General features: G+C 38.6%; 1 protein-coding gene and 1 pseudogene across 2 annotated transcripts; both read left to right on the top strand.

Moving 5' to 3' along the window:
- Positions 1 to 483: 483 nt before the first annotated feature.
- RPE65 (retinoid isomerohydrolase RPE65) lies at positions 484 to 22677 on the top strand. Of its 2 annotated transcripts, XM_028513446.2 has the most exons (14): positions 502 to 602; positions 1932 to 2014; positions 3714 to 3864; positions 5691 to 5798; positions 5903 to 6044; positions 9855 to 10002; positions 11243 to 11324; positions 11553 to 11685; positions 11790 to 11929; positions 12588 to 12717; positions 19972 to 20086; positions 20185 to 20279; positions 20390 to 20501; positions 21619 to 22677. In XM_028513446.2, exons 1-14 carry the CDS (start codon positions 592 to 594, stop codon positions 21768 to 21770), a joined length of 1602 nt encoding a protein of 533 aa, XP_028369247.1. In that variant the 5' UTR covers positions 502 to 591; the 3' UTR covers positions 21771 to 22677. The 2 variants fall into 2 exon arrangements, with proteins under 2 accessions (XP_035882164.1, XP_028369247.1); XM_036026271.1 differs by lacking the exons at positions 20185 to 20279; positions 20390 to 20501 and having other exon boundaries at positions 484 to 602.
- LOC118500652 lies at positions 6051 to 7659 on the top strand (annotated as a pseudogene).
- Positions 22678 to 24266: the final 1589 nt, after the last annotated feature.

Below are 24266 nucleotides of genomic sequence, written 5' to 3'. Positions count from 1 at the left end.
ACAATGTGCTTCTATAGCACTCCACATTTCTCCAGTCATAGCACTTACGCAATTTTATTGAATAGTTTATTAGTTTTCTATTACTCAAAGACTACAACATCTGTGAAAATAGGGACGGTGCCCATCTCTGGTCCATAGACAATGTGTAATAGGTATTTTTAAAATAAGTGAAAGTAAATGAATGAGGGTGGAGGTACGAGCACAGAGAGGGTAGAGGGCGCTGGAAACCAGGAACAGTGCCAGGGTCTGCTGGGGTGACCTGGATCCACTCAGGCCTCGTGCTAGCCACTCCCACACAGCTCCTTTCTTTCTAATCCACTTCTTCTCTTTGGGAAGGATTGAGGTCTCTGGAAGACAGCCCAAAAAACTGTTATGGGAACGGCAAGCCCAAATAATGCTCAAGCATCAGAAGGACCTGAATGCTGAAAGCCGCTTCTGTTCCCCTTCCCTCAGCTAAGAGGGTGTGGAAGGGTTCTCAAAACCATAACTCCTTTTGGGGGGACTTAGAAGGCATATAAAGGGCCTTGGCTGAGGTCTTGCTTCCTCATTCTGCAGCTGGTGCCAGAACTCTCCATCCTCCACTGAGAGAACATGTCCATCCAGTAAGTAGCACTGGGAGATTTATTTTAAACACCTTAGTAGATTGATGGTAAATGGGCCATTTCAAGAGCTCCTGAAGAGGACTGACAGCTTGTATAGGGAAGGTGTTGGGTCTTGGTGAGGGAGTCTCTTCCTATTTATATATTGAAGTAAATATCCAGAATTCACATATAAATTATAGTGGGATCTGTGTGACTTAGAATGGACTGTGGAAGCCGCTGTGAGCATGAGGATTTCAACAAGGCAGACCTGGGTTCCAATTCTCCCCCAACCATTTCCTAGCTACATGATTTGGGAAAAATTAGTTAACATTTTAAAGTTGATGGTTTTCCATTCATAAAAGGAGTATAACAACAGTACTTAGTCCATTGTGTTGTTGTGAGATTTAAAGGAGCTCATAACATGCAAAGTTGTTTTTTTTTTCCTGGTGTGTGGCATATAGTAAGCACTTCATAAAAGATAACTATCATGAGTAAGTAGTCTTGTCAGAACTCCCACTCTAAGAAGTTATAAAATGGAGCCAAAGTGAAGAGAAAGAAAGTAAGCAAAAATGTAAAACTGACTAACTTTTAAAAGTACTGTAGCTCTTAGAGATTGGTGAAGACCTGAGATGACAGCAGTAGATGTTGGTAAAATATGGGTGAAGAGCAAAGGAAGAAGTCCTGACCCCCAAAGCTGTCTTCTCCAACCTCATGGGAGAAAGAGATGAGATTGCCTGTGAGGCAAGAGAACCCAGGTGCAGCAAGCTGGGCATGTTGATGGGCAGTGCAATTCCGTGGGAAGGACTCTGTCAGGAAGAGAAGTGAAAACAGCAGGTTTAGTTGATTTACCTTCAGAAATATGGGAAAACTGCAGAGGGTAAGATCAAGTCCACTGTGTCATTAAAAGGGAGGTTATTTGCCCTGGCTGGCGTAGCTCAGTGGATTGAGCGCGGGCTGTGAACCAAAGTGTCACAGGTTCGATTCCCAGCCAGGGTACATGCTTGGGTTGCAGTCCATAACCCCCAGCAACTGCACATTGATGTTTCTCTCTCCCTCTCTCCCTCCCTCTCTCTCTCTCTCTCTCTCTCTCTCTCTCTCACATGAATAAATTTTAAAAAAAGTGAGGTTATTTCCTGAACATTAAAGAAAGAGCGCTGACCCAGGCCCCTCTTGCAAACTTGAGTATGTTTCTATTCCCACAAGCACCGTGCACTCCCTTAGCAGAGGCTGGACTGGTAATTTGTATTGGCCTTGAGCCAGAGAGTACCTTTTGCCCTGGAACTCTGCCTCTGCCTTTGTGGACTTCTTTGAGTATAACATGGGCTTCTCCCTCATTATTCCACATTTCAGAGTGGAGCATCCTGCTGGAGGTTACAAGAAACTGTTCGAAACTGTGGAGGAACTCTCCTCGCCACTCACAGCTCACGTTACAGGTTGGTCCCACCAGTCTTGAAGCCACCTTCTCCTTTTCTTCGATATCTCTCTTCTTTCTTTCAATTCATTGGTACCTCTCTTTACTGGCTACCCCTGTTGGCTACAGAAGTAATCTGGAGGCTCAAGATTTCTATGCCCAGAACTCACTTTCTTTCATTTACCTTTTCTTTATTTTTCTAATGGAGAAAAGTGCTACCTACCTGGAATTCCTTGAGGATGAGGACTATACTTTTGTCATGTTTGAACTGTCCATGCCATGCCTAGCTAAGTACCTGGCACATAATAGAGGCCCCGTAAATATCTGTTCTGTCTGTGTAAATGAATGAGGGCCTGCTGACAAGCATCTGGAAATATTACAGTAAAGGGTGGCAAGTTTTCTGTCCATTACATTGAAGAGTCTTGGTTTGGAGTTGGGCACATGTAAGTGCTAGTGGCAGCTCAATCATTTTAGTAGCTGTGAATTCTATAAGTTACTTAAACATTCTGAGCCTAAATTCCTTCACCTACAACAAAACGAGTTTTACCTCATGGGGATACTGTAAAGATGAAATGAGATTGTATAAACAGAAAGATTCATCCAGTGTCTGGAATGGAGTGATCAACAGGTGGTAACTAGCACTCCTGTTATCATCATCCAAAGACATCGTATAATCCACACAGCAGCCTTGCTTGGACATGGTGTTATGGGAAGGGCCAAAGCCTGGGCAAGTCTCTTTCCTCCCAGTTTCCTCTTCCGTAAAATAGAAGGAATGAGCCAAATGCTAACTAGATTCTGATGTGAACAATCCGGGTTCTAACAGTTAAATTAACGCTGTGCCTTTTAGTTAAGTCACACCTTCTTAAAGATTTTATCAGACATATAAAACCTTTATCAAGTAGGTTGCTGAAACTGAGCTGTAAAAACTAATCCACTTATTTTTTAAAAAGATAGAAACATTGGTAAACATTAAATAAACACTGACAAACACTGAACTTTTCAAAGGATAAAAGTGCACAAAGTGCCCTTCTTAAACTGAAAGGCCTTGAGGTCTTTCTGGTACACCCTCCGCCCTCACCCCCCATTTTGCAGACTGAGGCCTGGAGAATGTACGTGGCAAATCCCAAACCAGAATCCAGGTCCCTAACATCCTGCCCTGTGCACCTTCTGCTACAGCAGGTTGACTTCACTTGGACAGTAGCACGTGCCCTCAAAGGAATACAGTTCTAGGTTTTAAAAGGCCAATATTCTCTTTGTAATATAAATGATTTTTTTCTATAGATCCATCCTTGTTTAGCATCTTAATCCCTGCTCTTAACCCATCCTTCCTACCCCTATTTTATCAAATTATATCACGAAATTTGAAATTCTTCTTAAAAATGAGATGTTAGAAAAAGGTAAATGTATCCATATCTGGGGAAATCTGTTAGAGAATCCCATTCCCCTCAAGATGCCTTCCCTGTCTCCTTCCAGGTCTGCATCCAAACTTGGAGGCATTTGCCACATTTTTTCCTACTTGGTCTCCTAGAGAAAGCAGCGTTGCTCAGCAGGCATTGCCTAAGTGCCGCCCAGCCTGAGAGGTGGGAATAAAAACCACTGCCAGGCTTATAAAGAAGAGGCTACCCATTCGGGCTGCTTATGTCATCACTGTGCTTGAGCAGGGACAGCCCAGACAAGGGTGGGAGAAAGCAACAATGTTGTGTGTCTCCCATTCATCACAGGCAGGATCCCTCTCTGGCTCACCGGCAGTCTCCTTCGATGTGGCCCAGGACTCTTTGAAGTTGGGTCTGAGCCATTTTACCACCTGTTCGACGGGCAAGCCCTCCTGCACAAGTTTGACTTTAAAGAAGGACATGTCACATACCATAGAAGGTAAAGGAACACTAGGCCCCACTCCCCCTACCAGGGGTGGGGCCTAGCTCAGCTCCACCTCCCACTGGCTTTTCAACCTCCTGAACCCTTGAGGGGACTTACAGTCCCTTCTCAGAATCCACTTGGGCAAGTGCATCGGCATGGACACCTGGGAACTATGCTATGGGATAAAGAAGAAACTAAGAACTAGGCCTTTGGGGTCCAACATGGCTGGTTTCAAATCCTTTATCTACCAGATATCTTTGACAACCTTTGGCAAGATGTTAATATCAATATCTAATTCTTGCTTTGTCATCTCTTAAATGAAAAATAATACAATCTACTTCCCAGCTCATTATAAGACATAAATAAGAACATAGGCCTAGGACATGGAAAGTATTCAGTAATAAAATTATTATAGTTACTGTTATTGTTACTAGACCATTGATTCTCTTGACTACTTACTTTTTTTTATAAACAAAAAGGCCACAAGGAAGGAGGGGGGTGCCAAAGTAGAGTTAAGGACCAAATATGTGACAATGATACAAGAAAGAGAACTTTTCCAAAAATAGGACATTGTTGCTGAAAGGCTTAAAGGTCTAAGGCAGCAATTTCCCATCAGTGTGCCAGCACACCGTTGTGCGCAAGAATGTTTAACACGTGCAACACCTGACTATGTAGTCAGGGGCACTGACCTGTTTTCCCTTAGACTGTCAAATTAAAAGACAACAACAGCCAAGACAATTTTGAATGAAGCAAAATTATACTTATTTTTGGTTAGATTGGCAGAAAATATCACATATTTTTGGTGTGCTACAGAATTTTAGTAATCAGTTTATGTGCTCCATGAGATGAAAAGGGTTGAAGTCACTGACCAAAACCATAGCTCCAGAAGGCACGTATTAATGCCACAATAAAAACTTGTCTCATATTTTGATATTCTGGCCCAGGAGTGGCTTTGTTGGTCACCACCAATGTCAGGCATTCGAAAAAGACATTAAAAGGAAGGCTAAATGGAGGTGTAAAGTAGTCAGGATAACTTGGATGATAATAAAAGAGAAACTTGGTGTGAAGCAAAAATTAAGCTATGAAAATGCATGTTTTGGAGGTCAGACAAAGCTTTCGTATGCTTTCTAAAGATGTTGGTATGTTTTTCATCTGCATGACTTTGTCTCTTTATCTGTGAAATTTTATATCTATGACATTATTATGTGGATTGGAGGAAGGGTAAAAATCTGGTTTTAATTGGTATGAGAAATATTGGGCGACGTATGCCATCTAGTCTGGGAGATGGTTTAGGAGGCCTGCCAGTGCAGGAAACTGGATTCAAGAACACCTACTTTAAAGTAGCAAAATACATTTTAAAATTGAAGGAAAACACAAGAAGGACATGAGGGAGATCAAAAGGAATATAATTCAGGATATCATGTCCTGTATGTCCCTCTAAGTGTAGGTTGGTGTGTTACAGGGCACAGGAAGTCCTATGTTCTATGTCAGCTAACATGGGGGCTGCATGGTGTGATATGGAAAATGCATGTTTGCCAGCTCTGGCCAACTTGAGTTGTAACCTGGCTTGGCCACAAATGCCAATCACTTAACTTCTCTGAGCCTTGAGTTCCTTCCTCATTCGTCACTGAAATTTATAAGACATAAATTGAAGCTCATGGCACATTGTCTCTCCCTTGGTCACCAGAAGAAAGTGACCTGACAATACTGTTCATTCTTTATGTTGTGAACCTGTGATTCTGATTCAGTAAGGGCACCCAGAATGACCATTCTAAGCTTCACATGGACTACTCTGATCACCCCTGCCTATGACCCTTTCCTATGTCTTTTCTGTCATCCAGGTTCATCCGCACTGATGCTTACGTACGGGCAATGACCGAGAAAAGGATCGTCATAACAGAATTTGGTACCTGTGCTTTCCCAGATCCCTGCAAGAACATATTTTCCAGGTTACTGAAACCCAGCTGCATGTTATGAAAGGCATTTTATATTATCCCCCTTTTATTTTATGGTTTGTATGTTACTGGACTAAAAACTCCATTTGCTTCTGCAGGTTTTTTTCTTACTTTAGAGGAGTAGAGGTTACTGACAATGCCCTTGTTAATATCTACCCAGTGGGGGAGGATTACTATGCCTGCACAGAGACCAACTTCATCACAAAGATTAATCCTGAGACCCTGGAGACGATTAAGCAGGTAGGATACAGTGCTCAGGCGACATCGCTCAAGAATTTAGAATTGCAACTTAGAAGTAAATCAACTGTGTAATTTGGCAGACAGAACATGACAGCCAGACTAATTTTTAAATCCTTGCTTTGTCATCAACTACTAGAAATGCGACATAGGGCAAACTTTGTTTCTTCATCAATGAAATTTTAAATACTTATTATATGGATTGAAAGAAAACCTTATAAAATGCTGAACATATTAAATTACTCGCTTGTGACACAAATATTTTTTGAGTCCCTGACATGTACCAGAACTTATGCTGGGTACAAAGGATACATCAATATGTAAGACAACGTGTCCCTGCCCTTATTGGTTTTTATAAGATAGCATGGTCCTGGCACACACTGGGTGTTCAAAAAAATTACCACTATTAATATTGAAAACCTTGCTATTTGTGATTAGAAATAAAGTTATATTTTAAATAAAATAGCATAGAGAAAAATATCAGCAATGTTAGAAAGTGATCAATTTTGCTGAGAACTTCAATGCAGCAGTCAATAACATAGATCCACATTTTTGATCAATATTTACTAAGATGTAACTATTTGAAGGCATTGTTCTAGTCTTCAGAAAGCTGAACATCTCAATGGAGAAATCAAACCAATGCACGACTTAGCTCTAAGAGAACACAGAACGTGATGAGTCCTTTAGGAAAAGGAGAACCTTCCATGAAAGCAGAGAAGAGATTACTTCTGGCGGAAGCTAGGGAACGCAAAGCAGCATGATCAAGGAGGATTAAAAGGACTTGCATTTGAGTTAGAAGTTAAAGGAAAGAAACAACTTCAATGAATTAGGAAAAAGGATAGTTCAGGTAAAGGGAGTAGCATCATCAAAGGGTTAGAGGAAGGAAAATAGAGGATATGTTCATGTGAATTAAAGAATAATTTCTTTGGCTAGATTGGCAGCATTTCTCAATGGAGGAGCCAGTGGCATTGGGCGGGACTGTCCGACATTGCACAGGCACCCCTGGTCCCATTCACTAAACGTCAGTCATGTCCTCAATCTTTGTGGAAATCCACAATGTTCCCAGCATTTCCAATCCTCCCCCCAGGGGGCGATATCACTCCCACTTGAGAACTAGTGATCCGGAGCAAGCAATGTCAAGGAGAATAGTGGGACACAGGGTAGGATAAAACTAATGTTTGAATAATGAACAAAAATTAGGAGTAAGTTGCTTAGTTAAGGGGAAGGTACTGAAAGTGTTTACTCAGCTCTTTGGTCTCGGAGGCGGAAGCGAGATGACGAAAGGGACATCATGATTCGGCAGGCACCGCAACAGGACACACACGGGCTGTGCTGCCGCTGTGGCTGGAAAGAACTACCACCTCCCGAACTCCACCCACGGCAAGTGCGGCTACCCCGCCAAGCGGAAGAGGAAGTGTAACTGGAGTGCCAAGGCTGAACAACGAAACCCTACCGGGACTGGTCGCGCGAGGCACCTAAAAACCACGTACCGCACATTCAGGCATGGATTCCGTGAAGCAACAACACCTAAAGCCAAGACGGCAGCTGTTGCAGCATCCAATTCATCTTAAGGATCTCACTGATGAGTCCCACAATAAATGTTCTGGTGTCCAAAAGTTTAAAAAAAAAAGTGTTTACTCAGAAAAGTGATATAAGCAGAGCTGAGCTTTAGGATATTTCATCTGCCATGGTTAAGCTGTATGGGAGGGCAAAATAGGTGAAACTAAGAGACAGATGGAACTGAAGACCAGAATTTTAGTGTAGTAGAAATAGAAAGGACAAATAGTTCCAACACTGGGTCTCAATGTCACAAGCTGATTTATAACTCTCAGCAGATTTTACTAAGGCTTAACATACTCTCAATAGCGCTTTCTTCATTTGTGATGTATGTTTGTAACCACATGTGTGTAGCCCCCCTAGAGAAGGACTGAAGGGGACTCTGATAGTGAATTTGTATTCCAACTGCCATGTGATTTAATTTGAAATATAAACTTCATGATATGGCTCCATGTTAGACTTTGTTAGGAATCAGCGTCCATTGTGAACAGCACTGTATCCTAACTTCATGTAAAAAAATATATTTTTTAAAACTTGAATTTTTTTGTTTACTATTACTAAGATAGCCTCCTAATCAGTGCCTTTGCTTCTTGCCTGACTTCTTAAATATAACTTTCTTACTTCAGTAGGAGCATTTTTTTTCTAAAATGCAAGTATGGATGTGCTACTCCATTTAGGGCATCCATAGTTTCCAAGATAAAGTCCAAACGAGAGCCTTCATGCCTGGCCCATTCTTATTCTTGTATTCCCTTCTCTGTGCATGCCTTTCACGGCTGCCATGTTGCACGACTAGTAGTTCCCAAACAGGGAACTACTTTACAACTCTATTTTACAACTCTGGGCCTGCATATTAGGGTTTCCACTCCCTGGAACCCACTTCATGTCATCCTTCTTTACCTGAATAACTTGGATTTATCTTTCAAGCATTAGTTGGAGTCATCACCCTTGGGAAGTCCTGACTAATCTTCCAGCCTGGGTTAGACAGCCTTTCTCTGCAGATACCATCTTATGCTGACAGCACTATCTATATATATACATCAGCTTATTGGTCTAGCACAGTGCTATCAAATAGAACTTACCACAATGGAGGGAGTGTTCTATGTCTGCATTGTCCAAGTGCCACTGTGCATTTGAAATGTGGCTAATGTGGTCAAGGAACTGAATTTAAAGCTTTATCTACTTGTAAGTAATTTATATTTAAGTTGCTACATGTGGCTACAATATCGGTCAGCACAAGTCTAGACTGAACTTCTTGAAAGCAGAGACCGTCTCTTTTTCTAGACCCTGGTGCAGTGTCTAGCATAGAATAGATGTTCAGTAAGTACTTGATGAATGACTGACTGACTGAATGAATGAATGTAGCAGCTACTACCAAAGTAAAGATATTAAAAACTCCCTATGCTTTAAAAGATATTCTCCTAAACAAAGGGAAAAAAATTTGCTTAGACAAATATACACTCCATCAATTATTCACTCCATAAATGTTTACTAAGCAGGTCCCAGGCAGAAATTCTAGTGCTGATTTGCCAACATACAGCTCTGTGTCCTTGAACAAGTCACCTGATCTTTCTGGGACTTCAATCTCTCCTTCTGTAAACTGAGAGTTATGTGCTAGATTTGTGGTTCTGAATTTTTTATAAGACTACAAATTGAATTAAAGTGCTAAATCCTTTCCCAAAAATATCTGCATTTAATTTCAGGAGGTTCGTGGTTCCCCTGAAATCTATTTAGGTTGAAACTTTCTATACTAGATGAATCCTAGGGCTCCTTACAATTCCAGTTTCATAATCTGTGTAAGACCCTGGATTTGGTGTTTAGGTTGTATCATACAAAATTGCTGTTTTTATATCATTAAAATTATTAAATGCTAGCAATTTCGTACAATTTATCTAATACAATGAAGGGGAATATGAAGAAGTCCCAGGGTTCAAATTTATCATGGTTTGAGGACAACCTGCATGTACAGAGGGAAAACGACTAACCTGAGCAGTGTACAGCACACATCGGGTAAAGAGCACAGCCAGGGAAAACTCCCAGATTTCAGAGGCATGAGGGGTCAGCATGGAGGTGAGAGGAGAGCTCGGCACTGAAGGTGGGAATTCAAGCAGACTTCAAAGAGGGTAGGACCCAGAGGTATAGAAAGAGAACGTGTACTTAGGGTGAGGGTGCAAGCAGTAACAGTCAGGTCAAAACTAGGGACCAAAGATTTAACATAATCCTCTCTTACCATGGATGACCTTTGCTCTCCTGCCATAGGTTGATCTTTGCAACTATGTCTCTGTCAACGGGGCCACGGCTCACCCCCACATTGAAAGTGATGGAACTGTTTATAACATTGGTAATTGCTTTGGGAAAAAATTTTCAATTGCCTACAATATTGTAAGGATCCCTCCGCTACAAGCAGGTTAGTTTACCAATTTGACTTTTCTTAAAACAAGTGTCTATATTGTATGAACGTTGCTGGAAATACAGGGTGCCAGGTCAGAATATCAGGGCAGCACAATATGCATAGATTACTCTCAGATTTCAGGACAACTGCCCTACCCCTACCCTACCAATGACCAAGGGCACGATAGCAGAAAAGGACAATACAGAAAGCAAGCGGCCAAGTCCTATTGCTACATGTTTCAAAGATGTAGCATATATGTGGTTTTGGTCATTTAAGATGTAGAATCAAATGTAGCAAACATTTATTGAGTGCTTATTTGTGATCCAGATGAAATTAAATTTTTATTCAAACCTATGTATATGCATAATAGCATATACACATATATGAAAGTATACTAAGTATTTTGTATTGGTTCAATTCACAAAAGAACAAACAAATCTATTAATTCCTATTAATGCTATAGCTAAAGAATATTAAAACAGTACTCTTTAGAAGTCTACATTCATTCTCCATTCATTGCCAGAAATTTGATAACCATCTTGATGACAGAATTATTTGAATATATATGGGTTTTTGTTTAGTATTGCCTAGTATAGTTCTCAAAGTGTAGTCCCACTGGCAGCATATCCTGGGACTGGATATTTGAATATATATGGGTTTTTGTTTAGTATTGCCTAGTATAGTTCTCAAAGTGTAGTCCCACTGGCAGCATATCCTGGGACTGTTAGAAATATGAATCTTGAGCTCCACTCAAAGCCAACTGAATCCGTAATTCTGGGAGTGGGCCCACTATCAGTATTTCGAGAAGCTCTTTATATGATTTTGATACTCGCTAAGGTTTTAAAGACGAGTGACTTAGTAGTGAATAAACTTTAATGTGCATAAGAATTACTGTGCAGGGCTATTGGCACATATTGAAAAATGTATTGTGACCATACTAAAGTTTTGCCTTAATCCCTTAAGAAGCCACCTCCCATGGCAAGATGTGCCTCCACTGCACTCTGCCTGCCACAGCGCTGTTAGAGTGCGCTTTCCCAAACCTGCTGTCTGCGTTCTCCTGGGTGATTGCAGCTTTTCACGAAACTTCACTGAGAAATGCCAATGACTAAGAAAGTTAACATAAACTCTGAAAAATCAAGATCTGAAAATGTATTTCTTCACTTACATAAGCTGTTCTAAGTGCCTTGTATTAAAAAATAATAATAATAATTTTTACAAGGCTGTTCCAAGGCCTTTTAAAACCACTTTATTTCAGACAAGGAAGATCCAATAAGCAAGTCAGAGATCGTTGTACAATTCCCCTGCAGTGACCGATTCAAGCCATCTTACGTCCATAGGTAATCTGGAAGGCCTGCTATGAATCTTTAGGGAAACTTAATTTTAAAGATCTGTCTACCTTTGATATCAATACTGATCAGCCTCTTGCAGAAACCTAATGTAAATGCAATTAATTTCACATGGGCATTGTTGATTCATGTAACCGAGCATACTTCATGTACACACATTTCTTTGTGGTTTGAGAACATGTCCATTCCATTTACAAGCCCATTTGTGTTTCTGAACAGTTTTGGTTTGACTCCCAACTACATTGTTTTTGTGGAGACACCAGTCAAAATTAACCTGTTCAAGTTCCTTTCTTCGTGGACTCTTTGGGGCACCAACTACATGGATTGCTTTGAGTCCAACGAAACCATGGGGGTAAGTCTTACATTTTTTTGTCAGGTTTGTGATCTTGAGGAAGAGAGTTTCATCGTGTGCACTTTTTCCTTTAAATGCATCAAAATAGTCTTCTCATTTTCAAGGTTTGGCTTCATATTGCTGACAAAAAAAGAAGAAAGTATCTCAATAACAAATACAGGACATCTTCTTTTAACCTTTTCCATCACATCAACACCTACGAAGACAGTGAGTTTCTGATTGTGGATCTCTGTTGCTGGAAAGGGTAAGAAAAGACAGTGGATAAATGTTACATCTCTACTTGCTCCTGGAAATTAGGGGCCTTTTTCAGAAATGATGCTCTCAATATTTAACCTGAATTACATTCTAAAATGCAAGAAGTATGCTTCAGTAGCAGGATATCACTGAAAAAGCTGTAGAGAGTTTAGGTAATCAGAAACACAAAGTGAACTTCAAAACCATGATTAATAATTTAAAACTGATCATGTACATAAACCAGACCTAAAAAGATAAGGTTCCATGACCTGATTAGTGAACTTAAACTCAACTTACTTAACTTGACGAGATCCCTTGTGGGGGGCCTTGAACTCTACCCACTCTGGATTTAGGAAAAAGGGGCTTGCTTTCTTCAAATTAGCCAGATTACTGAAGACAGCAGCTGCTAAAGACACAGACAAAATAGTAATTGAGTAGCAGAAGCTAGTGTTATTTAAATATATCCATGAGACTGTTTGTTTGTTTGTTTGTTTGGTTTTTATCCAGTGTGGGCAAGAAGAAAATGGCTTTAGTATACCTGGGTCATAAGCAGTTTCTTGGCTGAGGAATAAAGAAGAGGCAGGCATTTGTGATTTTAAATATCTTGTATCATCTCTCTAAAATTATTTGTAATTCCGTTTGCTATATTTGACCTCTCATTTTTGCAGGTTTGAATTTGTTTATAACTACTTATATTTAGCTAATTTACGTGAGAACTGGGAAGAGGTGAAGAAAAATGCCAGAAAGGCTCCCCAGCCTGAAGTTAGGAGATATGTACTTCCTTTGAATATTGACAAGGTAACCATCCTCTACACAAATTTCAGATATAACCAGAATATTTCATCTCCCCCAGGATTTGTTCTCCTGCTTTTTGTTCATACATACAGTCCTGAAATTTCAGAGCTGGAAGGAGCTTTAAAAATAAACTAATTCAACTCCCCTCGTTTTATAATTGAGAAAACTGAAGCTCAGAAGAGTGATGAGACTTAGCAAAAGCCCACTGCAGCAGAGCAAGAATGAAAACCAGATATATGATCTGTTTAAATCTTTCATTTAGAAATTATTTTTAAAATATAATTTCTCAGTGAATAGTACAGACCACTTATTCCCAGAAAATTTTGTCAATAATATAAATAATTTAATTTAAATGATTTGAAATTCTAGAGAGGTATAGCATCAAAAAGTAGAGAAATCAGCCCATTATTTTGATTTTCTACAAATCTTCTAAAAATATTACTGGAGGGTAAAAATTATTAATAGCCTTAAACTGTCATCTTTTTGTTTCTACCTTTTCTTCTCTTTAATCAGACATGATCTTTTAGACTATCAGAGTAATGTCAAGAATTTTTAGTGATGGAAATGCCAGCCAAAATTAAATATATATATACATACATACATAATTTTCACAATCAATATATGAATATATACTCTCATTTGTGTATATATGAGATATATACACAAAAGTAGTAGAAGCAGCTACAAGGAATGTAAAACATTGTATCCAAGGCTTAGATCAGACGGAGTAGAAATAAACCCAATTTAGAACCAGACACTGCTGCTCTTAGGCAAGCTCATAAGCTCTACGAAGAATGAGAGAGGGGGAGGAGATTAGTGTGGGACATTACAGTTAGGTGAAAAAGTTTCTACAAAGGCAGGAAGGTGTTTTTAAAAAAAACAAAAAACTTCATGTGGAAATGTAAAGTAGTTGATAGATTCATTCCAAGCTTAGGGACGATGTGCATTGGGCAAAAGGACTGGAAAGATAGGTTGGAGTGCTGTTGTATAAGGCTTTACAGCCTTTGGGTATTATGTAAATGATAAGAAGCCACTGGAGCATTTAAAGTGTGTGTGGGGGGAGGGGTGACATGATCAAATCTGCGTTTTAGAAAGTTTACTCTAGTGCATCATAGAGAATAGTTTGGAAGGTAGAGAGTCTACAAGCTAAAAGCTCTGTTAGATGTCTAAAATAACAGGGCAAAGAAAAGACGATAAATGTCCAAATGAAGAAAATGGGAATTGAGAGCTAAAGGAAGGTACAAAGTTGAGAAATATTTAGGAGGTCAAGTCATCAGGAGTTGGTGGCTGGTTGCATGTGAGGGCTTAGGGAAAGAGGAAGGAGCTGCAGACAGATTCCTCATTTCGGCCTTGAGCAGCTGAGTGAAAGATGGTACAATTAGCTAATTGGGCACACAGGTCTAGGAGGAGCTTGTTTACAGGGAAAAGAGTGATTTATTTTATACTTGTTGAGTTTAAGGTACTCAGTGACCATCCCAGGATAAGTGCTCACTAGGCAGCTGGTATATATGAATCTGGAGCACAGAAGAGAAATCATGGTTGAGATATCAGTCTCAGTACCTTAAGCACTCTTATTTTCTCCTTATTAGGTCTTCTTCTCTCTCCACATATCATTCTCCACATATCAAAAAGAAGAAAAAGGATTTTTTTTAAATGTGTAGTCATCATTGCCTGAAGAAAGCCCACCCAATTACAGAATGGGTAACTTCAGTGATAATGAAAAATGTCTAATATCACCCTGGACCCTGCCTTCTCTTTCTTCCAATAGTTATCACTATAATACCATATTGTACCCATCATTTCAGTTGGTACATCAATAGGATATACTTTTTGTTCTCATGGAACTCATTACCTAGTATAGTAGGGAGAAGAAGGGTGAGTCAGTAATGATAACGCATATCTGCACAAGATGAGTATGGTGAGGTATGGGTTTATTGCTTTTGTTATTTAGAGAATGAAGCAGCCATAGTTAATTGGGGAGATTCACACATCTCAGTCATTGGCAGTATTTTGGCAGAAGAGATGGGATCAAAGCAGACCAATTGAAGAGAGGAAGAATAGATTGAGGAAAGACAGAAGTGGGAGGGGGCAGAGAAGCTGAGGGAACTAATGGCTGTCTAACTGTTTAGAACATAAGCGAAAGTAATGGAATAATTGGGTGATAAAGCCTATAAAAGTAGATAGGTAATCTTCAAAGGCTTTAAGGACAACCTAAATAGTTTTTACTTTATTTGGCAGGTAATGGGGAGACAGTAAAAGTTTTTAAACAGAAGAAAACCATATTCAGAGCTGGTAGACTATCAACCATACTAACTTTTACAAATGTCTGTACTACTAAGCATTTGCCTTCTCTGAGCAAGTTAATCATTCTGAAGTTCATTTGCTTACTCTGGAACTTAAGTAAATTTTACGAAATAGTAACTAAGGTCACTTGCAGCTTTAATACTTTGATTTTCTAAAATAAAGTTGTGTTGTGTATAAGTTGTAGCAGAAGTGCAGAAAGGATAGAAATAGAAACCTGGGCTAGGAGACAATTAAAATCACTCAAGTGAGAGAAAAATGAAATGATAGTGGGGACAGACAAGCAGACAACAGACAAAAATGAGAGTCCCTACAGGTAGAGTGAAAAAGAGCTTGCATTTGATCGAATGGCAGGATGAATTAAGTCTTACACATGCAAAAGATCATAAAGATCCTTTAAGCCTATCTTTCTAGAAGAGTGGCACCTGTGGAAACAGGGAGTGTAACAGGTGGAGCAGGTTGACAGATGACTATGAACTGTAGAGCTATGAGGAAAGGGGAATGATGTGTAAGAAGACTGACATCAAGTCAAACAGACCCTGTCTTGACCAGAGCTTTCTGCTCTGCCTCTCACTAGCTGGGGCCAAAACTTTTAATCCTCTTAAACTTCCTTTTCTTTATCTATATTAACTTTATAGTGTTACTGTGATCAATAAATATGGTAATGTATGTCAGTCATTGAATATAGCCCCTGGAACAAAGTAAGTATTAAACAAATATTATCAGCAGCAGCAAGAACAATAAAATCAACATCAACATCTTCATAAAGATGTCTTGTAGGCTTTCATATGTAAATGTGACACAAATCAGGATTGGAAAAAAAGAACTGATAGTTATTGTCATTGAAATGATGATCAAATATAAGAACAAATAGATGAGAGTGTTAGCAGGAAAAATCATACTTTAAGTTCTCTAAAAGAAACACAAATTTCTTTAATCTAAAAAGTGAGAAATTTGATAGGCAGAAAATGCTAACAGAAAAGAAAATATGGCCAAGTACAGAAGTTTGGGAAACATCCAGGTACAGAAAGTGGTAGAAAAAGAGGAGCCAGAAGAAGAAAGAGAAAGTCACCAAAGAGCCCTAATTACATCTAAGAGAGGGCAATGCCAATGGACAGGGCAAGCGAGGGTTTCATGGGTACCCACAGCTACCGACAAGGAGAAAAGGGGGAAGACTGAGAACAAAACACCAGGTTTGGTGCTCTCCAGGGGAGAAAGTGAGAGAGGCAGAAATCAGGTTTTATGGCACTAAAGGGGAGCAACTGGTGAGAATGAGGGAGTAGATACCAGAGTCTACACTTCTAAAAGTTTGGCAGTGAGGAAACAATAGGCCATAAATTAGGGAAAGGAAAGATGATAAACAGATTGAGGGAAAAACTAAAAAGAGAAGAGAGTCTAAGATGACCGAAGCTTCTAATTTATTGATTGAGAAAATGGTAATAGCTTTAAAACATATCTTTATTATTTTTGAATGGTGCATTCAAATGGCCAAAAATCAAAACAATATGAAAAGGTATACACTGAGAAGTTTCACTCCAATCTGTCAGCACCCATTTCATTCCATTTTCTTCCACTTCTATGTATAACTTTTAATGTCTTTACTTTTCCTTTGTTTATGCAAATATAAAAATACATATATAATTATTATTTCACATTCTCTTATACAAAAAATAACTTTCTATATCCACTGTTTTGTTCCTTACTTTTTCATTTAACAATATACACTGACGATCTCACTGTTTTCAACTGCGCAGTGTTATTTTTGTGAGCATCCATCACTGCTAAGCAGAAGAGCTGTTTCTACAGATAACATCACAAGGAATGTCTCTGTGTGTGTGCTATTTCATATATGTACAGCTATATTCTCAGAAGTGAGATTGCTGGGTCAAAGGATAAATGCACCTGTTAAAAAAAAGTAGGGGAAGAGTCAAAAGCAAGAGAGCTTTTTGAGGAGTTACGAATTTCTTACATTAAAAACCTAATTTAATAATAGAAACAATAAGATAGAATAGGATAAAATAATTAAATTTACAACCACACATGTGGTAAGTTAGACATGGAAATTTGAACTTGTTGTGCAGACATAAATGTTTGTGTACACGCACCACTCTCTTCTTCCTGACATGACCAACAAGTGCATTTCACAAAATCTCACAAAATCCCTTCCTCTATCTCCTCCTCACCTCAAATCCACTTCTCTATCCTGAATATCTTCCATGATTTCCTTTTAATTCATAATATATCACCATCCTCTTCTCAAAATGTCCCCTCCACCCTCTTTCTTTTATAAAAATCTGACTCCCAAGGACACTGTTCTCTTCAGCAGCAATTTCCAGGGGAGGTCGTTTCTCTTCCTATGGTCCTTGTACCACTGGGACTAGAATTGGGGTAGGTGTCCTTTTTGTTCCACTTTGCTACTTTCTGACCATTGTTCCTTCCATTCATGCTTAAATTGTCCCAGTTTTTAATTTCATGTAGTTTATTGTGTAGCCAAGTGGTATATAAACATATACATATATATACTTCTCATTATTATTCTCTATTAACCACTACTCCCTCTCCCTTCTGGCTCAAGGTCACACTTCCCAGATCTACTCCTGGATCTCTGTGATTTCAAGATACACATCAGGAGTGATTCTTCCAACATCCTGGCCTTTAATTTCCTTGACCTCTTCCACTGATGCTATCTTCCATTCTGTCTCAGCCACTCATTCACCATAATCATGCCTTTGACATTGGTATTACTTATGTCTTCTATGTGCTTCATCCGTAATCTTAGATTCATGCTTGAAACATTCTGACAACTACTTATTACCTTCCAAGATCACTTGCTTTACTGCAGTTCCCACCAGGAACCTTCAATCTCCTACCTTCTCACAATCCCTCACTCCCTTGAGGACTTATCCCTCCTTCCTTACTCAATTAAAATTCTGTGATCAATAATTATGATGATACTCTTGTATATACATCCTTATTTCTTGGGCCTCTTTTCTTATTTTATCAAACTCATTTGTCAAAAACACAAGTCTAGTTAAATCAAATTCTTAACCCACTTCATGTACCTCTGAGGCTGAAATTAAGTGTTGAAAACACACGATCATGTTAATTGGTCTGTTTTTAAACACTTGACCACAGACCTTACCACTACATTTCCCAGCTCCATTTATGCTCCCATGTTCCTAGTTAAATATTTCACATCCTCTTCTCTTCAAACTTCTAACACCTCCCACATCCACACTCATTCTCAGCTGACAGCTCTGCTTCCTATTTCACTGATACAAATGAGAGAAATTAGAAAAGAACGTAGATTTCTGCCACCACATCTACCCACCCACCAGCATCTGTACTCATATTGAATTATCCATCGTCTTACCCAGAACTAGTTGTTCCCATCCTTGCTCACCCACTCAAGGACATCACTCTAGCAGCTCTCCCCCTCTTTGCTATATTATTGCTCCTCTCCCCCCTCACTGGATCACTTTCTATCATGCTGTTATGTTGCCATCTTACAAAATCTTTCTCTTGACTCCTCTTGCCCCCACCAGCTACTCCCTCATTTCTCTTTTTGTAGACCTCTTAATGTTGGAGGGCACCAAAACTAAGCCTTTTGTTTTATCTTTTGCTTGTAAATTCTCTCCCTTTCTAAAGACTCGTGCTTTAAAGCACCCCACATATACGTTTTCAACTTTTAACTCGGGGTTCACATATGCTACTGCCAACTCCATGTTTCCACTAGACATCACAGCTTAATAAGACAAAACCTAAATTTTTCCTCTTCCCCACCAAAAATTTTACCCACCTTCAGTAGTTCCCACCTGTTTTGTGGCAATCTTTAATTGTTCAGGCCAGACACCTTGGAGTCATCCTTGACTCATCTGTTAATTTCTGCTAAGAGGAATGCCTCTTCCCACCCCACATCCTCTGTATCAGAAAGTCCTCTGGGCTCTACCTACCACTTTTCACTGACTCCATCCAGTGTTATCAGCCTAGTTTGAACCAGTGTTTCCTTTTGACCAGATGACTGCAAAACAAACTTGTTGCCCTGAGTCTATTCTTCCATCCCCACTCCTCCCAAGTCTCAGCAGAGAAGCCAGAACACTGCTAACTTCCTCGTCTCCTACAAGTTTTTCTCAAATGCCACCTTTTCAAAGAGGCCCACCCTGACTACCTACTAAAATTACAACTCACCTACTCTTCCCACTTCTGATCCCCCTTACTCTGCTCTATTTGTTCTCCCCATATTTAGACATTGTATACATTTTTTCTATTAATTATATTTATTGTTTATGTCCCCAAAGTGGAATATAAGCTTCATGAGGACAGGGGACAGTATTCTTTGAAATATCCAAAATACCTAGAATACATTCTAGCACAATACATGTATTGAAGTACTTGATACAGGTATTACTAAATGCACATGCTCTTAGAAAGGGGGTTCACGGTGTCCATTTCTTTTCCATAAGTCATCTGGAAAATCACGTGGGTGTGGGGGCAGGGAACAGATCTTAGAAGCATCTGGTTTTCCTATTTTCTACTTTTTAACAAAAGAACTAAAATACTTTTCAAATAAAATCAAGACATACCCTAAGTATAATAAAGATGAACACTGTAAATGGATCCCTAGGGGGTTGAAGCCTTTGTTGTTCTGTAGAAAAATGCTTTCTTATTGTTTTCCGGAGGTCCTTGCTCAGAGGCCTTTTCCTTTAAGGACAATCTCATTTCACAGAAGAGAAGATTAAAGGCCTAACAGGTTTTGTGACTTTCCCACCAACACAGGCCCTGACAGCTTTCCCTGTGGTGCTCCTGGGCTCCCCTTTCTAGAGTTTCTGGCACTGTTCCATCTACATGTTAACTTAAGAAATAAAAAACACAGGAGACAAACCAAGGGAAGGCTGCAATTACAGTTACTAATGTTTCTTTCCTGCTCACTGAGGTTTCTGGTATCCTCTTTCTTAGGCTGACACAGGCAAGAATTTAGTCACACTCCCCAACACGACTGCCACTGCAATTCTGTGCAGCGACGAGACCATCTGGCTGGAACCTGAGGTTCTCTTTTCAGGGCCTCGCCAAGGTGAGGTGATAGAGAGAAAAACCTGGTGTGAGAGGGTACAAAATGTTCCATTCAAAGAAATTAACTGGGTTTCCCTAAGCATGTGCTTTGTTTTGTAGCATTTGAGTTTCCTCAAATCAATTACCAGAAGTATGGTGGGAAACCTTATACTTATGCATATGGACTTGGCTTGAATCACTTTGTTCCAGACAGGGTAATTAACCCATCCTACTGATATTAGAACAGTACTTTAAGTCATTTGCTAGTCAAATAAAGCATAATGACAGATTGATAATGGATTGATTTTTCTTTCTTAACAAACAGCTCTGTAAGTTGAATGTCAGAACTAAAGAAAATTGGGTATGGCAAGAACCTGATTCATATCCATCAGAACCCATCTTTGTTGCTCACCCAGATGCCTTGGAGGAAGATGATGGTAATGAAAGCATTACATGTGTCCGAATGTTCTCTTTTTACTGGAGTTCCTGTAGTTAGTTCACTAGGAGAGGAGTCACATAATTATTCCCTAATGTTCAAAAACGACCCTTAAAACTACTGAATGTAAACTTATTTGAAAATAAGTTTCATCCTGTGGTAGGGGCTCCTGGATTACTAGTGGAAAAAATGCCAAAGCACCATCTGGTGTCAGGATGGAACACCAATGCCTGCTCTAGATGAAGGAGGGAAGGAGGGAAGGAAGAGGAAAGAATAGCATGAAGGCTTACATTTTTGCCCTTCTTGACTTAGATACATTTATGAAAAAGAATACAATTTTAAGGAGGAAAATTGAGCATTCAGATAGATCAAAGAGAATGAGACTGGCTTTGTGGCCCCAGTTTTGTTTCTTTTAGTAAGCTGGGGGGCTAGAAAGAGATCCAGAGATACTGCCTATACAATAGCAACTCAATTATAAAACATCAGTCTTAGTTAAATATTGATTAGCTGGGATTAAAATATGGAAAACCACAGAGAAATGAATAAAATAAAGAATTGTGGCGGGATTTCATCCTAAATGATTTTACACATACAACCCACCCAGTCAAAACTTCAAAAGCTTTGTTTTCATTTTGTTTGAAGGGGGTAAACTTCCAGCTAAGTCTTAGAAATTATAGAAATAATATACATTACTGTTGTCAAAATTTTTTAGTATAGGCATTTTTCGTTTGTCGCAAGACTTTTTCTGCCATGGGTAGAGCAAATGGTATATCTTATATTACAGATAAGAACACAGATCAATTCATTCAGTATGGATTTAACAAACACCTTCTACGTTCCAATCACTGTAGTAGGCTACCAGGATGTACAGTGGGCAAAACAGATGGTCATGCCCTTCCTAGGACTTACACAGCCTATCTGACATGAAGAGTATAAAAGGCCCCTTTAGGATGATCTCACAGTGAGGCGATTGAAGAGTCAAATCAAAATATCAAGTCATATGTTCTTTTTTACTTGTCAATGTAATACCTCCTGTATTATTTCAGTGTCATTTAATCTATGTCCCTGGACACTTTAAAAAAAAATTCAACACTGCCTTATTTACTTCCGATTAACAGGTGTGGTTCTGAGTGTGGTGGTGAGTCCAGGAGCAGGACAAAAGCCCGCTTATCTCCTGATTCTGAATGCCAAGGACCTGAGTGAAATTGCCAGGGCTGAAGTGGAGATTAACATCCCTGTCACTTTTCATGGACTGTTCAAAAAATCCTGAGCACTTTCTAGCAAGACATGTTTCTGACGACAAAACCAAGAAAAACACAGTCAGGCCTGCAATCTAAATCTGTTCAGTTTTAGCTTGCTATCTTATGGTTTTAACTTGCATATGCACACTACTTAGCAATATTTTACAGAAAGCACAGAGATGAGCAAGCAATTACTTCGAAAATAAAGTATATGTTTAGAAAATCAGACTTTCTCTGTGAGACAGACCATAACCAAAACTCTTTATATAGTTAGCGATCAAATAGAATATGAATGTACATTTATAAAACTTTTTTATTCCTATTATAGAGGTGTATTTTAGGTACCTATCTGCCACAATAATTTTTTAACATTTAAAAGTCAGAGTCATCTACACCCGAATGCAGCTTTGCTGACTCAAGGCAATATCATGCAAAAGGCTTAATTATCAAATGTCAAACAAAACCAGGGATAATCATGTAAGAGTAATCATTGTAATTGTGTATGTGTGTGTGGGTATATATATGTATGTATATATGCATATATATATATATATATATATATATCACTGCTCAAAGATTCTCAAGCTTTATGAACTTTAATATCTCCATTTAATATAGGCAATTACTACTATTTCTACTATTTATAATGAGGAAAACTCTCTCTAATCAGTTGAGGGCACTCCACCAAATAACATATCAGAGATTGTTCTCTATTAAAAGCTCATATAACCTCAAAGCAATTACATATAGTAGTGATTTTAATGTTTTGAAAAACAGAGCATAGAATACTTAAAATCTAGTTTCTACTTAAAATCAGAGTATGGGATAATGTTGGGGGGTTATGGACTTTGTGGTCTCTTCTGCTTAACTATATGTAAGCACTTTGAAATCACCTGACTGAAGAGAGAGAAAATATTAAATCATCAGTATTCAGCATTCAGATATGAATATATTTTAAGCACTTTTGTTTTTAAATTTTTTCTCTTCCATGCTATATGTTAAAAAATGGAGATTGACAAAAATTTGTGTTCTATATCTTAATCAAAGTATCTATTTTATGCTCAAAATTATTACATGTGGCTGTATTTAAGATGATCAGCATTGTGTTTGACTATATAAAAACAGCTTGAAGGAACAGATGACCAGGGTACTTGATGCATCCACTTGATTTCTTTATTTAAATAAAATGCAAATTCATTTTTTAAATTATAAATACTCATTTACTTTTCAAAGGAAATCTAAAATTACAAAAAAGTGAAAATTATAAATTAAAATCATACGGAGCTCATCTAAGCTCAACTACTATTAAAATTTGGGTATTTGTCTTTTCCATCATTAGCCTCCCTGTGGATTTTTAATGTAATTATTATTTCTTTGTGGGTAATGCCCAAACACAACTAAAAATCTCTAGGAAGAAAAGAAAAAATGCCAGAGAATAACACAGAATATGTAATTGTAGGTAAACATTAGTCTATTGTTTTTTTATCTCTAGACATGGAGCATGAACATAATTCCACAAAGAAAGCTGTTTATCCATTTCTTTTAAAAAGGCAGAAAATAAATTACCCAAGATTCACTGTTTTATCATATTAAAGAATCCAAATTTAGGAGAACCCCTAAAACCTGTACTTCTCTTGTAATTTGGTGTGCCCATCTCACCTCCTGCTTAGGATCCCATTCTGAGCACTGTGCTCTGCAGAGATCACTAAGAAGAGAGAAGGGCGGATCTGACCAAAATAACATCCTACCAATACCATTACACCAAGATGCACACTGCCTACATAATCATTGCTAAGACTATACAAAGAAGCTTAGGAGCTGCTTTTCAAGTCCAACAATGGAATGTATGTTTTTAAAACAACTTAAAATAAGAGAGATTTGAGTCAAGCAAGAGGGAGTAACTTGGAAAGTCATACTGAAAAAAATTAAGGCACCTGTTTTCTAAAAACCAGAGATACCCATTTAGGGGAATCCGAAGAACAATGTGCCATTTATAAACAAATCTGTTTCAAGGGAAAAATTCAATTGAATTAAAACAAATAAAACTGCTAATAAGTACTTATTTTTAAAAATAAGTTGTTTAGAGTCCATTTTTTTTTCCATCTTGGGCACCTTCTATTTATCATAGGGAAGAGAAAAGGATAATAAAACCCTTAACAATATCAAAAGATGATTAATGACTGATAATTACTTCATGGCAAACAATCTAGACAGACTCCCTACACTATATTCTAAACCAGAAAAGACTAACAGACAACAAAGGCAACCTACCTTTCGCTCAGATAATTCTGTGGCACTGTTATACCGCCATCCCTCAGTCTGGCTGAAGAATAAAATGCCATGCTTTCTCCTATAAACCGGGTACAAATGATCAATGATTAGGATGATAGAGAAAATATCCCCTAAAGGAACCCCTAAGGAAAACCAAATCTCATAAAATTCTGTCTCAAGGGGAAAACAAACTCAGAAACACAGGAAGAAAGAAAACTCGCATTTATTGAGTGCCTTTTACTTTACAGAAAAGT

Source organism: Phyllostomus discolor, chromosome 5 (genome assembly GCF_004126475.2).
Source record: "Phyllostomus discolor isolate MPI-MPIP mPhyDis1 chromosome 5, mPhyDis1.pri.v3, whole genome shotgun sequence".
In the NCBI taxonomy this organism is placed as follows: Eukaryota; Metazoa; Chordata; class Mammalia; order Chiroptera; family Phyllostomidae; genus Phyllostomus; species Phyllostomus discolor.
Note: the sequence above shows the minus strand (reverse complement) of the source record. Positions and strands in the feature narration are given on the sequence as shown.

Coding starts and splice junctions, on each gene's coding strand:
- RPE65 (XM_028513446.2), top strand. Junction 5,799..5,902: donor TGCAAGAACATATTTTCCAG/GTTACTGAAACC, acceptor TTGCTTCTGCAG/GTTTTTTTCTTACTTTAGAG. Junction 10,003..11,242: donor GATCCCTCCGCTACAAGCAG/GTTAGTTTACCA, acceptor ACTTTATTTCAG/ACAAGGAAGATCCAATAAGC.